Here is a 14,562-nt window from a genome sequence, read left to right as displayed (position 1 = left end):
TTAGCCAAGTTGTGAATGCAAAGGAAAAGTTCTTGAATGAAATTAAATAACTAAAACTGCTACTCTAGTGAACACATGAATGATAAGAAAAAAAAAAAAAAAAAAAAAAAAACAGCATTATTGCTGACACAGAGCAAGTTTTCGACATCTAAATAGAAGATCAAGCCAGCCACAATATTCCCTTAAGCCAAAGCCTCATTCAAAGAAAGACCTTAGTTCTCTTCAATTCTTTGAAGGCTGAGTGAGGTGAGGAGGCTGTGGAAGAAAAGTCTGGAGCTAGCAGAAGTTGGTTTATGAGGTTTAAGGAAAGAAGTCATTTCCATAGCATAGAAGTGCAAGGTGAAGCAGTAAGTGCTAATGTAGAAGTTGCATCTAACTATTCAGAAGATCTAGCTGAGATCATTGATGGAAGTAGCTATATTAAACAACAGATTTTCAGTGTAGCCGAAGAGCCTTCTTTTAGAAGAAGATGCCATCTAGGACTTTCATAGCTACAGAGGAGAAGTCAGTGCCTGGCTTCAAAACTTCAAAGGACAGGCTGTCTGTCTTGTTAGGAGCTAATGCAGCTGGTGACTTTAAGTTGAAGCCAGTACTCATTTATCATTTTGAAAATCCTAGGACCTTTAAGAATGATGCTAAATCTAATATGCCAGTGCTTTCTAAATGAAATAAGAGCCTAGATGACAGCACATCTGTTTAGAGACCAGTTTACTGAATATTGTAAGCCTACTCTTAAGACCTACCGCTTAGAAAAAAAGATTCCTTCCAGTAATTACTGTGCATTGACAATGCGCCTGGTCACCCAAGAGCTCTGATGGAGATGTACAAGGAAATGAATGTCATTTTCATGCCTGCTAACACAACATCCATTCTGTTGTCCGTGGATCAAGGAGTCATTTTAACTTTGAAGTCTTGTTATGTAAGAAATATATTTCATAAGGTTATAACTGCTATAGATAGTAATTTCTCTGATGGATCTGGGCAAAGTAAATTGAAAACTTTCTGGAAAAGACTCACCATTCCAGATGCCATTAAGAACATCTGTGATTCATGGGAGGGGGTCAAAATGTCAGTATTAACAGGATTTGGAAGAAGTTGATTCCAACCCTCATGGATGACTTTGAGGGGTTCAAGACTTCAGTGGAAGTCACCGCAGGTGTGATGGAAATAGCAAGTGATCTATAACTAGAAATGGTGCCTGAAAATGTGACTGAATTGCTGTAATTTCAAGTCATCTGCTGCAGTCTCAAGATCAATCTTGAATGGATGAGGAGCTGTTTCTTATGGGTGATCCATGAAAGTATTGAGATGGAATCTCTACCTGGTGAAGATGCTGGGAACACTGTTGACCTGACAATACAAGATTTAGAATATTAGATAAACTTAGTTGATAAAGCAGTAGCAGGTTTGAGAGGATTTACTTCCATTTAGAAGAAAGTTCTACTGTGGATAAAATGCCACAAAACAGCTTTGCATGCTACAGAGAAATCTTTTGTGAATGGAAATCAATCAACATGGCAAACTTCATTTTTGTCTTATTTTAAGAAATTGGCACAGTCGCCTAGCCTCCAACAACCACCACCATGGTCCGTTAGCGAGCCATCAATATCAAGACAAGACTCTCCACCAGCAAAAAGATTAGGACTTAAGAATGACTTCGATGATTGTTAACACTTCTTAGCAATAAAGTATTTTAAATGAAGGAATGCACATTGTTTTTTAGACATAATGCTCACTGAATAAACTGCAAGCTTATCCAGCCCACCTTATTTTGTTGTTGTTGTTCTGTTTTGTTTTGCTTTAGGCTTTTAGCAGCCAGAAGCCATGGTTTTTAAGTTTCTGTCTCTAGTGATAAGCAGAAAAGAGGGATGAGGAAGGGGCTTTACTGGCCCAACCAGAAACAGAAACTAAGAACCCATGACTGTGTTCTCTCCCTTGGACACTCCTGAATAGTCTATAACTTTTATATGCACTGGGAAACCAACCAATTTATGTGACTCACTTTATTGAGATATTTGCTTCATTGCAATATTCACTTCACTGCAATATTTGCTTTATTGAGGTGGTCAGGAACCAAACCCACAATATCTCTGTGATATGCCTGGACTGGAAGGATGAAATACCAGGGAGCCACTAAATGTGACAAATATGCTAATAAATGGGAATTAAATTAAAAATAGGTACATAAAACACTTTTATGTACATTGACAGAGATTGAAATTCAATTTGGGATGGTCTCAGTGCTTTTGGAAAACTAACATTTTTCCTCATTTTAAAAAATTGTCCTAATGGGCACAATGTATAATATTTGGTTGGTGGTTATGCCAAAAGCCCAGATTTTCCCCACTATGCAATATACCCAAGTAACAAAACTGCACTTGTGCTCCCAAATCTATAAAAATGTCTGTAGTTTTTAATTTTCAAAAACAGACATTATGGCCTTATGGCTTTTGGATGTTAACTTTGTACTAACCATAGTGAAAATTGGGGGATAGAAATGCATAATAACAAATTAATAAAGTACAATAAATATGTACTCTTTATGAGAAATTCTTAATACTTTGAGATGATACAGTATATGATAAAAAGCAGACTTTCAAATCAGCCTGAACTTGGATAAAATCTTACCATATCTATTTTTCTCAGACTCCATTATTTAGATGTTGTCACTTCCTCTGTCCTCCACAAATACTAGCTTTTCTTTTACGTTTTCTGTATTATTATCTTTCTCTGCTGCCTCCAAGGGAGTTCTTCAGTCTTACCATCCTTCCAATGCACAATTCTATTCTTTGGCTCTAACTAACTTGCTCTTTTTCCTATCATTTTCACTTTTTCCTTCTTTTATGACTTATTAATTGCAGCTTCATGTCTGTAACTTCTTCCATTACACTTTTCAGCATATTAAGTATTTATGTTACTATTTGTGTGTTTATTATGGACTTTTTTTGGAGGGAGGATCTCCTTCTGTCACCCAGGCTGGAGTGGTTCACTGCACCCTCCTGGGCTCAACTGATCCTCTCTCCTCAGCCTCCTGAGTAGCTGGGACTACAGGCACACCCCACCACACCTAACTAATTTTTGTATTATCTGTAGAGAAGGAGCTTCACTATATTGCCAAGGCTGGTTTTGAAGTCCTAGGCTCAAGCAATCCACCTGCCTTGGCCTCTCAAAGTGCTGCCATTACAGGCATAAGCCAATACACCCGGCCTATTATGCACTTAAAAAATTCTTGTTTCATCTGTTCCAATTATACTGCTTCAGATAATATATGGTATTTAGGTGTCTCTTTTTGGTAGTAGTTTTGCTCCTCAGGTTTATTTACTTTGGCCAGGGAGCCCATTTTCCCCTGGGACTATCAGATATCCTGACTGGGAAAGAGCAGAAGGCCCACCCTTAGTCCCTGAACTGTTGGATGAGCTTATGGAAGGAGGAGATTATGAACCCCAAGACAGAGCCCTTCATTGCTGTACCACTCCCTTTCACAGTTACTTCATCAGGAAAACCTGCTGCTCGGGAATTCACCTAAGCTCCTAGAAATAAGTGTCTAATGACTAAGTCATTAGTCCTGGGCATGGAAGGGGGAATTCCCAGGAAGTTCACAGAAGTCTGCGCCTGTTTTCTTCAATTCCTTACCCAAGGAAGGCTTTACTTTCCTTGGTATTGACTGACTGATGTCAACATCACGTTGAGTTCTTGCTCCCAGCATGGTAATGGAACAGATATGATTTTACCTGGTAACAAAAGAGAGAGACAAGAGCAGAAAGTAAAGCATTCTTGCAACCCACCTTCTTACAGCAGTTTTCTATTACTTTCTTCCCCAGGCTGCACCCCCTTCCCTTCTGCACAGGTATATTCTCCAGTTTGGGACTGTTGTTATTTCACCCAGGAGCTTCTCAGAATTTGCTTTTGTTATGTTTATTATTGTTATAATCATTAGTATCTCAGATTCATGCTTCCTGTGCTTTCTCCAGGATTGATTTTGGGGAAGGGAGCCAGCAACCCATCCTTGTCTGCCATGTTGATATCCCTGAGCTTTTTTTTTTTTTTTTTTTAAATGTTCTGCCTCCCAAAAACATAACTGTTGTCACTGCTAAAGTCCATCTGCTTTTAGAAGATGTATCCCCTGTTTCAGAATCTGATTGCATTGACTATCTCTTCTCTTGGGTTCAAAGGAATCATTATAAAACAAAGAACAAAAGGTAAAAGACTGTTTTCATGGACAATTGATCTACAGCTGATTGTAGATATATAGATATCAATCTATGAAATAGAGAAACAAATAAGTGTTAAAATATTTCAGAGATTTCCTGAAGAAAAAATACTAATTTTTCCACTTCAGGTTTATAAGGATCAGCCTTTTATGTGAAGTCCTCTTACACGTTCCTTTGCGACTAGTCCAAGTAAGCTTTTCTTAGAGAGGCTGGACAAAAACGGAACATCCTATCACCTCCAGCCTCGAAGGCTCAGGTTTTCTTTCCTCTAACATAAATGTTTTTGTTCTAGATGTCCTTTCCAGTCTAGTGTAGAGAGGCCACAGGGTTAATAGTTGAGCTAATAATGTATACTGAACACTATCCAAAATAAGGAAAAACTTTGTATATTAATATCTATCATACTGGGTTGTTACAAAGATTAAAATAATCTGTGTAAGATGCCTGGTGCAAAATAAACACTCAAAATTATAGCAATTATTATTTATCATGTAGAAATCACAAAATTGTTAAAATTAGAAATAGGATGAATATAATATTTATATTGAAAATGAAATAATTCTTGTAGATATTTTGACCAAAGCAATTTCTCATCATTTAGCTTTGTATTCTTATTCCCAGCATCATAATGTGACATTTGGATTCCTGTCACTTTTTTATCTTTCTGGTTTCCAGTCAAGGAAATGTTGGTTTATGCAGTGCTTGTTGAAGCTACATCAGGCATGAAATGAAACATTTATCATTGTGTTTTGCAAAATGTTGCATTGCTCACTAATGTGTTAGTGGCAATAAGTAAGTGATAGAAGATTTCAACAATGTAACAAACTTGACATGATGGGCATATATAGAATACAGCACTGAAAACTAGAAAATACAGAATACACATTTCTTAGTAATCACACATGAAGCTTTTAAAAAGCTGGCTACCTAACTTGCCATCAAACATTCTCAAAATTTGCAAAGAATTAATGGGAGATAGACTACATTCTTTGGCCACGATGCAATCAAAAGTGAATGACAAAACAATAACCATTGAAGTCCATTTCCTAAGTTGAATGGTATCCCCCTCAAAATTTCCTGTCTACACAGAACCGGAAATAGGATTTTTACTTTTATTTTTATTTTTATTTTGAGGCAGAGTCTTGCTCTGTCGCCCAGGCTGGAGTGCAGTGGTGCGATTTCAGCTAACTGCAACCTCCACCTCCCAGGTTCAAGCAATTCTGTGCCTCCGCCTCCCGAGCAGCTGGGATTACAGGTGCCTGCCACCACGCCCAGCTAATTTTTGCATTTTCAGTAGAGGCAGGGTTTCATATCTTGGCCAGGCTGGTCTTGAACTCCTGACCTTGTGATCCACCCACCTCGGCCTCCCAAAGTGCTGGGATTACAGACGTGAGTCACTGTGCCCGGCCAGAAATAGGATCTTTGCAGATGTAATCAAGTTAAAATTAGGTGATGCTGGATTAAGGTGGGCCCTAAATCCAGTATGACCAGTGTCCTTATAAAACAGAGCACCACCAGAGAGAACAAATCCATCTGAAGACAACGGCACTGACTGGAATGATGCATTTACACACCAAGGCACAGTGAGGATTGTCAGGAAATACCAGAAGCTAGGAGACAGGCATGGAACAGCTTCTCCTTCAGAGTTTCCAGAAGGAACCAACTCTGCCAACACCTTGATTTTAAGACTTCCAGCCTCCAGAACTAGGAAAGAATAAAATTCTGTTCTTTTAAGCCATCTAGTTTGTGCTACTTTGTTATGGCAACCCTGGAAAACTAATATGTCCCATATGCTTGGGAATTAAGAAGCATACTTCTAAATGGTTCGTAAGTCAAATAAAAAAATAATAATAGAAGTTAAAAAAATATTTTGAACTAAACGATAATGAAAATACCACATATCTAAACCAAAGAGATGGAACTAAATCAATAGTCAGAGAGACATTTGCAGTCTTACATTTATAAATCAGAAAAGAAGAAATGATAAAAATAAATGAGTTAAGTATCCAAAATAAGAAGTTAGAAGAAGGAATACAAAATAAACCTTAGGAAAGTAGGAAGAAGGACATAAAAATAAAAGCAGAAATCAATCAATAAAAAGCAAAAATCCAATAGGGAACAATGGATGAATTTCAGGAACATGGTGATGTTGAATATTTGTAAAAGCAAGTTTCAGAAAAATACATGTAATATTCCATTTACATAGATATTAGAAACAAGTAAAACTAAACAATATGTTGTTTAAAGATCCAAATGTATGGTAAAATGTTCCAGGTGGTATTTGCCTCTGAGCTAGGAAGGAATGACATGGGAGTATGGAATGAAGGAAATAGAGGAGGGAGGGAGGGAGGGAGGGAGAGAGGAAGGAAGGGAGGGAGGGAGGAGGAGGGAGGGAGGAAGGAAGGAAGGAAGGAAGGAAGGAAGGAAGGAAGGAAGGAAGGAAGGAAAGGGAAGGGAGAGAGGGAAGGAAAGGGAAGGGAAGGGAGAGAGGGAAAGGAAGGAAGGAAGGAAAAGGAAGGGAAGGGAGAGAGGAAAGGAAAGGGAAGGAAGGAAGGAAGGGAGGGAGAGAAGGAAGGAAAGGGAAGAAGGAAGGAAGGAAGGAAAAGGAAGGGAAGGGAGAAAGGGAGAGGGAAAGAGGGAGGGAAGGAAGGAAAGAAGGAAGGATGGAGTGCAATCTAAGCTTTCTATTCCATATGTTTATATTTCATTTATTGGCCTTTTGCCCATTGGTTCTTCTTTTGTGACTTCCTATTCATATCCTCTGCCCATTTTTCCATGTTTTAAAACAAGGTTATTGCCGACATGGAGGCCCAGGTTCACAAGTTGAGAGAAGAACTGATCAATGTGAACTCACAGCGGAAACAGCAGCTGGTAGAGCTTGGTCTTCTTCGTGAAGAGGAAAAGCAAAGGGCTACAAGGGAACACGAGATTGTTGTCAGCAAACTGAAGGCTGAATCAGAAAAGATGAAAATAGAGCTGAAAAAGACTCATGCCGCTGAGACAGAGATGACACTGGAAAAGGTAAGATATTTGACTGTTTTTTTAATAGACAGTTGAAACCCATGTTTAAAATCCACTGCCACCACCCTTATATTTAATCTCCAAAAGGTAGTAGACATGGCATTGCTCTTTAAATGTATAAACTCTTCAATCGAGGAATTTAAGTATCTTGCTCCTATGTCTAAGTACCAGTAAAATAATCTAGGGAATTTCCTAACTTTTCCCTTGACTTTCATGGAAGGGATTATATGGAATATCCTATTCCATAGTAATTAAATACACATTGCAATAAAGTGATATTATAATATTGTCAAATATTATTTTGATTAGAAATACTGGGGCTGTATCCCTAAATTTTCCTAGATGGAGACTAAGTTTCAGATCTTCCCTCGGTTGTCTAATAAGCTTTTCTAGATTTTACAGTTTTTTTATAACAGTGTCACATAAATGATGACTTATTTTCCCACGGTTGATATTTCAGTGGAAATAAGAAAAGTATTTTAGAATTATTTATTATTGGAATAAATGTCAATATAATGTTTATAAACATTTTGATTAGACTTATATTCAAGGTACAATCTCAAATATTCTTTCTTTTGATGTTCAGAAAAAGTATAACTATTTTATTCAGGTACTAAATGTGAATTGCTATTTCCAAAATTGCCTCTGTAGTTTCTTAAGACCAGTCTTTATCTTGGGAATGAAAAACTTGAAAAGGGTAACTTAAGAATCATCTAATTTTGTTTAATTTCTTTCCACCTATCCTTCTTTATCTTCAAATGGTGATGAGCCTTTAAAGAGTATGCAATACCATACTAGCCATTACTTCATTGATTTTACATAGACTGAGATCCTAAGGTACTTGCTTTATTGTACCTTAATTCATTTGAAAGTCAGATTTCAGCAGATTTGGCCCTTGACAGCATAGCTCTGAACCCAGAAATAAATAGGAAAAAGGACTATAAATAGGCAGGAGTGAGCCTGACTTCTTGGGGGAACAGCAGGGAAGTGGTGTGTCTGGAAATGATGACTGAGAAGAAGAGGGAAAGTGATGAGACCAGAGAAGAAACCTGAGGGCATGGGTCCAGGTCAGGGAGGTCTGAGTAGGCCAGTGAGAGGGCTTTGCTTTGACTCTGAGTAGGGGAGCTTGGCAGATTTTGAGCATGGGAGTGACATGATTTGACTCACACTTGAATGGGATGTCATCATCTGCTGTGCTGAGAATAGACTGAATTGACGGCAAAGGAGGAAGTAGAGAGACTGGTTAAAACACTGTTGCAAAAATATAGAGGAAAGGTAATAGAGGGTTGGGTCTAGCCAGTAGCAGTGAAGTAGTAAAACCTGATCAGATTTGGGATATGTTCTGTAGGTAGAGCTGACAGCATTCACTGTTGCTTCATGGGATATGCTGGGCATGGGGAGTGGCGTGGAGCAGTCACGGGCAGCACCAAGGCTATTTTCCCAAGCCAGTGGGCAGATGGAATTCCTCCTTGCTGAAAGGAAGAAGATTACAAGACCAATAGGTTGGGCCACTCAGGACATGTTCAGGCTAAGTGGATGTTAGTGATAATTCCCTCACAGCAGGATAAAATAATGTCTTGATGCTAAAATATACAGGTCAGGAATTAGGGAAATTTTTTTTTTTTTTTTTTTTTTTGAGACAAAGTCTTACTGTGTCACCCAGGGTGGAGTACAGTGGCATGATCTTGGCTGACTGCAACTTCTACCACCCGGGTTCAAGCGTTCTCCTGCCTCAGCCTCCTGAATAACTGGGATTACAGGCACCCGCCATCACGTCTGGCTAATTTTTGTATTTTTAGTAGAGATGGGGTTTCACCATGTTGGCCAGGATGGTCTCAAACTCCTGACCTTGGGCAGTCCACCCACCTCGACCTCCCAAGGTGCTGGGATTACAGGCATGAGCCAGCACACCCGGCCAGGAAATATTCTTATATGGTATAATCTCAGACTTCGACAACAGCAGATAAAAGAGAGACTGATGGAAAGTGAAAGTGGTGTTGCCACTTAACCTTTTCTTTTCTTTTCTTTTTTTTTTTTTTTGAGACGGAGTCTGGCTCTGTCGCCCAGGCTGGAGTGCAGTGGCGCGATCTCGGCTCACTGCAAGCTCCGCCTCCCAGGTTTACGCCATTCTCCTGCCTCAGCCTCCCGAGTAGCTGGGACTACAGGCGCCCGCCATCTCGCCCGGCTAATTTTTTGTATTTTTTAGTAGAGACGGGGTTTCACCGTGTTAGCCAGGATGGTCTCGATCTCCTGACCTCGTGATCCACCCGTCTCGGCCTCCCAAAGTGCTGGGACTACAGGCTTGAGCCACCGCGCCTGGCCGCCACTTACCTTTTCTGTTAACTCTTACACACACCTCACCTTGGCTTCAGTCGACTCTTCTAGCAGTTCAAAGTATTTCTAAGTAAATGTTCTTAAATGGCACAGATACCTGTGCACCTTGATTTAAGAAAATTGGATTTGCCAAAGTCAGACATATAACACATCCAATTTAGGCCTTAATTTTCTTGCATTATATATTCACATTCCAAATGCCTCTTTTTAATAGGAGATGAACTTTGTCAAACGTAGGTTTATACATGATGCTAACTAATTTACAGGGTAAAGATAATTTAAAAATTAGTATTAGAAACCTGAATTTTTATATCCCAGAAAGGCATTATCCCAGGCACTGTGGGTGTATAAAAAATGAGGGAGCAGGCCACTGTCCTCAAATAGATAAAATAATAGTGACTGCAAGAAAAATACTGCAAGTACACTATGCAGATGACTAGAATGCAAGACAGTGTGACTATAGGGAAAATCATGTTCTGCTGAGGAAATCAGGGAAAATTAATTGGGAGAGATGTCATTTGAATGAGACATAAGTAACATAAGTAGGATTTTAACTAGTAGATATGTTGAGTGGCATTCTAAGTTAAAAGAGTAAGGAAAGCAAGAGCAAACAAACCGTTTCCGTGACATAGAGGTTGATCAAGGAGAGAGCTAGCGACAAAGCTGAGATAGCCTCGGGATCATCGAAAGTCTCTAAAGCTGTGATAAGCGTTTTTGCTTCATTTGGGTAAACAGTGAGGAGTTGCTGAAGGTTTTGGGGAAATGAAGTGTCAAGATTCCAGTGATTATTAGGAACATCGTCCTCTTGGTGTTGGCAAGGTGTGGTAGCAGCAGCAGGAGCTGACAAGGACTGGATGAATCCAGGCAGGAGGTCCTCGAAGGCACAGTAGATGTGCATGAGAAGGCAGTGAGAATGTCGGCAGTAGCAAGGGGACAAAGGGGATGTTTGAAAATCATCACAGAGATAGCACCGATTAGGCTGGTTAAATATAAATCGATCAGGAATGTAGAAGTTTCTGGTCGGAGGAGGAGGAAGCTGAACTGAGTTAAGAACACGTGGAGTTTGAAGTGACACTCCACTTTCCCTTGCTGTTGACAGAATGCTTTTGGATATCCCAAGAGCAGGCAGGATTGGAGACAAACAGCTGTGGGAATCACCCACAGAGAAGGCCCGGCCTGTGGCCTTGCAAGTGAGTGGGACTGTTAAAGCAAGGGGGAAAGAGGAGGGGGAGGGAGGGAGAGCGAGGGCAACTGTGAAGGAAGAACTTCGGGGTACAGCTCCGTTTGAGAGGTCAGGGAGGAACAGTCAAAGAAGGGTCACGAAGGTAGAAGGGACGTGAGAAGAATGCATTTTTATGGAAATAGAGGAAAAGACTATTTGGAAAGGGGGATTGTCAAGAATGTGACCCAAACTCAGGAAGGATGGGGGTTGAAGGAAGGTCACTGGATGTGAAACCACGAAGTCATTGATGATCTTGGACAGTGCGCTGAAGATGATCATGTGCCCAGAAACAGGGTTACAAAAGATAAGTCTGAGAGTGGAAGTGAGGGAACTTTCTGTTGTTTGGGAAAATACAATGCTGAAAGGAAGGTGCAGTTCCAAAGAGCAGCAGGAGTGAAAGAGAGTATATTTGGGGGCTGAACATGTGTTGAGCATTTTGCAGTACATACGAAGGGACTAATGGAGAGGAACAGCTTAGCTGATGTGAAGAATCAGAGATCATGGATGGCTTGTGATCTGTGAGGTGTTGCAGGTGGGAATGGCATCCCCAGCACAGACCCAGCACAGGCCCACCACGGCCCATGGCTACAAGGCTGCAAGGGTCCGTTTGTCTTTTCCCAGAATGTGCAACACTCTCCCCTGCTTCTAGGTCTTTGCAGCTGCTGTCATCCTCTGCCAGAATACTTCTCCACATGATTTTTTCAATGGCCAACCTCCTTGTCATCATTCTACACTCCTCAGAGCATCCTTCCCTGACCTTTTCATCCAAAGTCTAGCCTACCTATGCCACCTATTTTTGTCCCATTGTCTTCATAGCTCATAGCATTACCTGAAATCATCCTTTTATTTGTTCGCTTGTTTATTTCCTCCCACCCACTAGAACATAAGCTCTGTTAGCAGGACCTTGTTGAGCTTGTTTACTTCTGTACCGCCAGTGCCTAGAAAACCCAGCTCGGGGCAGGTGCCCTTCGGGTATGTATTACATGAATGAGTGACAGGAGGCATGACTTTCACCAAGGGAGGAAGGAAGGCAAAGATTGGTAAAGATATAGAGAAGCTCTCTGACAAGACTTGAAAAGACCTTGTAGCTAATAGCATCTGTATTCTTAGTAAAGAATCAGAGTAATCTGCTTAGGTGAAGAGTTTCAAGAAAAGCGAAACAGGCTTCCAGCGGAACAGTGGAATGCCTTGGAAAGGAAGAAGATGTAAGGGAATTTGTTCCTATAGAATTGGAGTTCTACAGGTAGAGGAGGGAGCATGGGTATCCTGTATCTGGAAGAATGGAATGCTCCTGGATTGAAGTGAGAACACAGGGGATCCCAGAAGGTAGAAAGGAGGTTTGAGGACAGTACTTTTAGCTGACATGGATGGAGGTACTGAGATGAACCAGAATGGAGGGACTTATTGACAAAAAGGGAGAGTCTGGGGAAAGTGAAGGACTCTCTTTTACATAGGATAGTGTTTAGTGCGATGAGTTCAGTTTTTGTCCAGTTGGTGGACTTCACCAACCTCAGAGTCCATGTGATGAAATCTAAATGCTATGCTCACATCAAGAGTAATTTGTATTTCCAATTGATTGATATTTTTACATAAATAGTCAAAGCAGTTTAGCATTTCCAAATGCAGTGAACACCTGGACTCTGAATTCCCTGAAAGCAGGAAATATTTGTTTCTAATGCCCCAGGAGCTTTCATGGTGACTTACACAAAGTAAGCACTCATTAAATGTTAAGTGAGTGAATAAAAGAATGATAATTGAGGCGGGCGGATCACGAGGTCAGGAGATCGAGACCATCCTGGCTAACACGGTGAAACCCCGTCTCTACTAAAAAATACAAAAAATTAGCCAGGTGTGGTGGCGGGCGCCTGTAGTTCCAGCTACTTGGGAGGCTGAGGCAGGAGAATGGCGTGAACCCAGGAAGCGGAGCTGGCAGTGAGCTGAGATCACCACTGAACTGAACTCTAGCCTGGGCAACAGAGCGAGACTCCATCTCAAAAAGAAAAAAACAACAAGAATGATAATCTACGGAGAAATTCAAGAATAGCCTCTGTGCCTGGTCATGTGAATAAACTGTTACTGATTTATCCACATTTGATTTCAACTCATTATAAATACTTTAGGTAGGGTATGATACATCCTTGTATTCAAATACTCATTTATATGTTATTTTAGTGTTTTGATTTCCTTCGTATCACTTCATAAGTTGAAAACACAGCATTAATCTTTATTCAGACATAGTTTGCATTTTTCTACACAAAGTTTTTAAAATTTGAGTTTTTACTGTAAGAGTTTGAATTAAAACTAACAAGCTGCTAAGTCTGTTGTGAGTCTGTTGTGACATTCTGCCAGTTACTTGAACTCTTCTCACTATATCTTTTTAAAAGTTTGATGTTTTTATCGTGTTTAAATAAATATGAAATTTAAAATATTTGCCAGCCGTTTAAAACCCAGTCAAGAATTCAGAGGTTTAGAAGTTCACTTTCTCTCGTTGAGTATAAAATTGAGGTTCAAAGAGGAGAGGACAGTAACACCAGAATAATAAATAATCTCAATGTAACACTCTATATGGGTCTGTGTTGTTCAGTAGCGCTTACAATGTTAAGGTTATAAACGAATTCCTAAGTCCAGGTCCTACCTGAGTTTCTGTCAGCAGCAATTTAGACCCAGATGATATCTTCAATGATTTTGAGTTAAGAGAAACATGAAATATCTCCACAAGGTCAAAATGCTTCCAATACAGAATCCAAGAGAGTCAAGGATTGACATTTGCAAAGTGAAAGCTTTTTTTTTGTGGCCTTTTAAAATCTTTTCAAACCGAATTGAAACAAAGCCCATAAAATATGAACTTTTGAAAAATTAAAGAACATTACTAAGTGATGATAGTGGGTAAAAATTCAGAAGATTGATTAAAACTTTGGTATCTAAATTGGACCATTATTTTAGAAACCTATTCAGCTATTTTAAAAATAACCTTCCTTGAAATAGAGGATATTTTAGAAAATAAGGAAGTGGAGAAAGGTGTAAAAGTCCCGATTCCTACCACCACCCAGCTATAATAGTAATAATTTAATGTATATGTAAAATAGCCATACTAAAATTAGCTGCCCAAGAGCATAGTAATTAAACAATTCAATCTCTTGCTTTTTAAAGTATTATACTAAGAATATTCCAGTGTCATTTGAAATTATTTGAAAATATTATTTTCATTGTTTCATGATATCCTGTTTTATGGATGTAACAACATATATATATATATATATATTTTGAGACGGAGTTTCGCTCTTGTTGCCCAGGCTGGAGTGCAATGGTGCAATCTCAGCTCACCACAACCTCCGCCTCCCAGGTTCAAGTGATTTTCCTGCCTCAGCCTCCCGAGTAGCTAGGATTAGAGGCATGTGCCACCATACCCGGCTAATTTTGTATTTTAGTAGAGACAGGTTTTCTCCATGTTGATCAGGCTGGCCTTGAACTCCTGACCTCAAGTGATCCACCCCACCTTGGCCTTCCAAAGTTCTGGGATGACAGGCGTGAGCCACCTCATTTGGCCTTTGATAAAACATAATTTGTTTTTTTGAGACGGAGTCTTGCTCTGTCGCCAGGCTGGAGTGCAGTGTCGCAATCTTGGCTCACTGCAACCTCTGCCTCTCGGGTTCAAGCGAGTCCCCTGCCTCAGCCTTCCTAGTAGCTGGGACTACAGGCACCTGCCACCATGCCTGGCTAATTTTTTGTATTTTAGTAGAGACAGGGTTTCATCATGTTGGCCAGGATGGTCTT

The 14,562-nt window shown here is 40.0% G+C and overlaps 1 protein-coding gene across 14 annotated transcripts in view; it reads left to right on the top strand.

The window, feature by feature from the left end:
- The window catches only part of CEP112 (centrosomal protein 112), a 569,199-nt gene that overhangs the window by 344,439 nt on the left and 210,198 nt on the right, over positions 1-14,562 (top strand). For all 14 annotated transcript variants that reach the window (XM_010379988.2, XM_030923682.1, XM_010379989.2 and 11 more), the window contains exon 21: positions 7,002-7,232. In XM_010379988.2, coding sequence (XP_010378290.1) covers positions 7,002-7,232 — 231 coding nt within the window. The remainder of the gene's footprint in view (positions 1-7,001; positions 7,233-14,562) is intronic.

This window comes from Rhinopithecus roxellana, chromosome 19 (assembly GCF_007565055.1).
Source record: "Rhinopithecus roxellana isolate Shanxi Qingling chromosome 19, ASM756505v1, whole genome shotgun sequence".
In the NCBI taxonomy this organism is placed as follows: domain Eukaryota; kingdom Metazoa; phylum Chordata; class Mammalia; order Primates; family Cercopithecidae; genus Rhinopithecus; species Rhinopithecus roxellana.
Note: the sequence above shows the minus strand (reverse complement) of the source record. Positions and strands in the feature narration are given on the sequence as shown.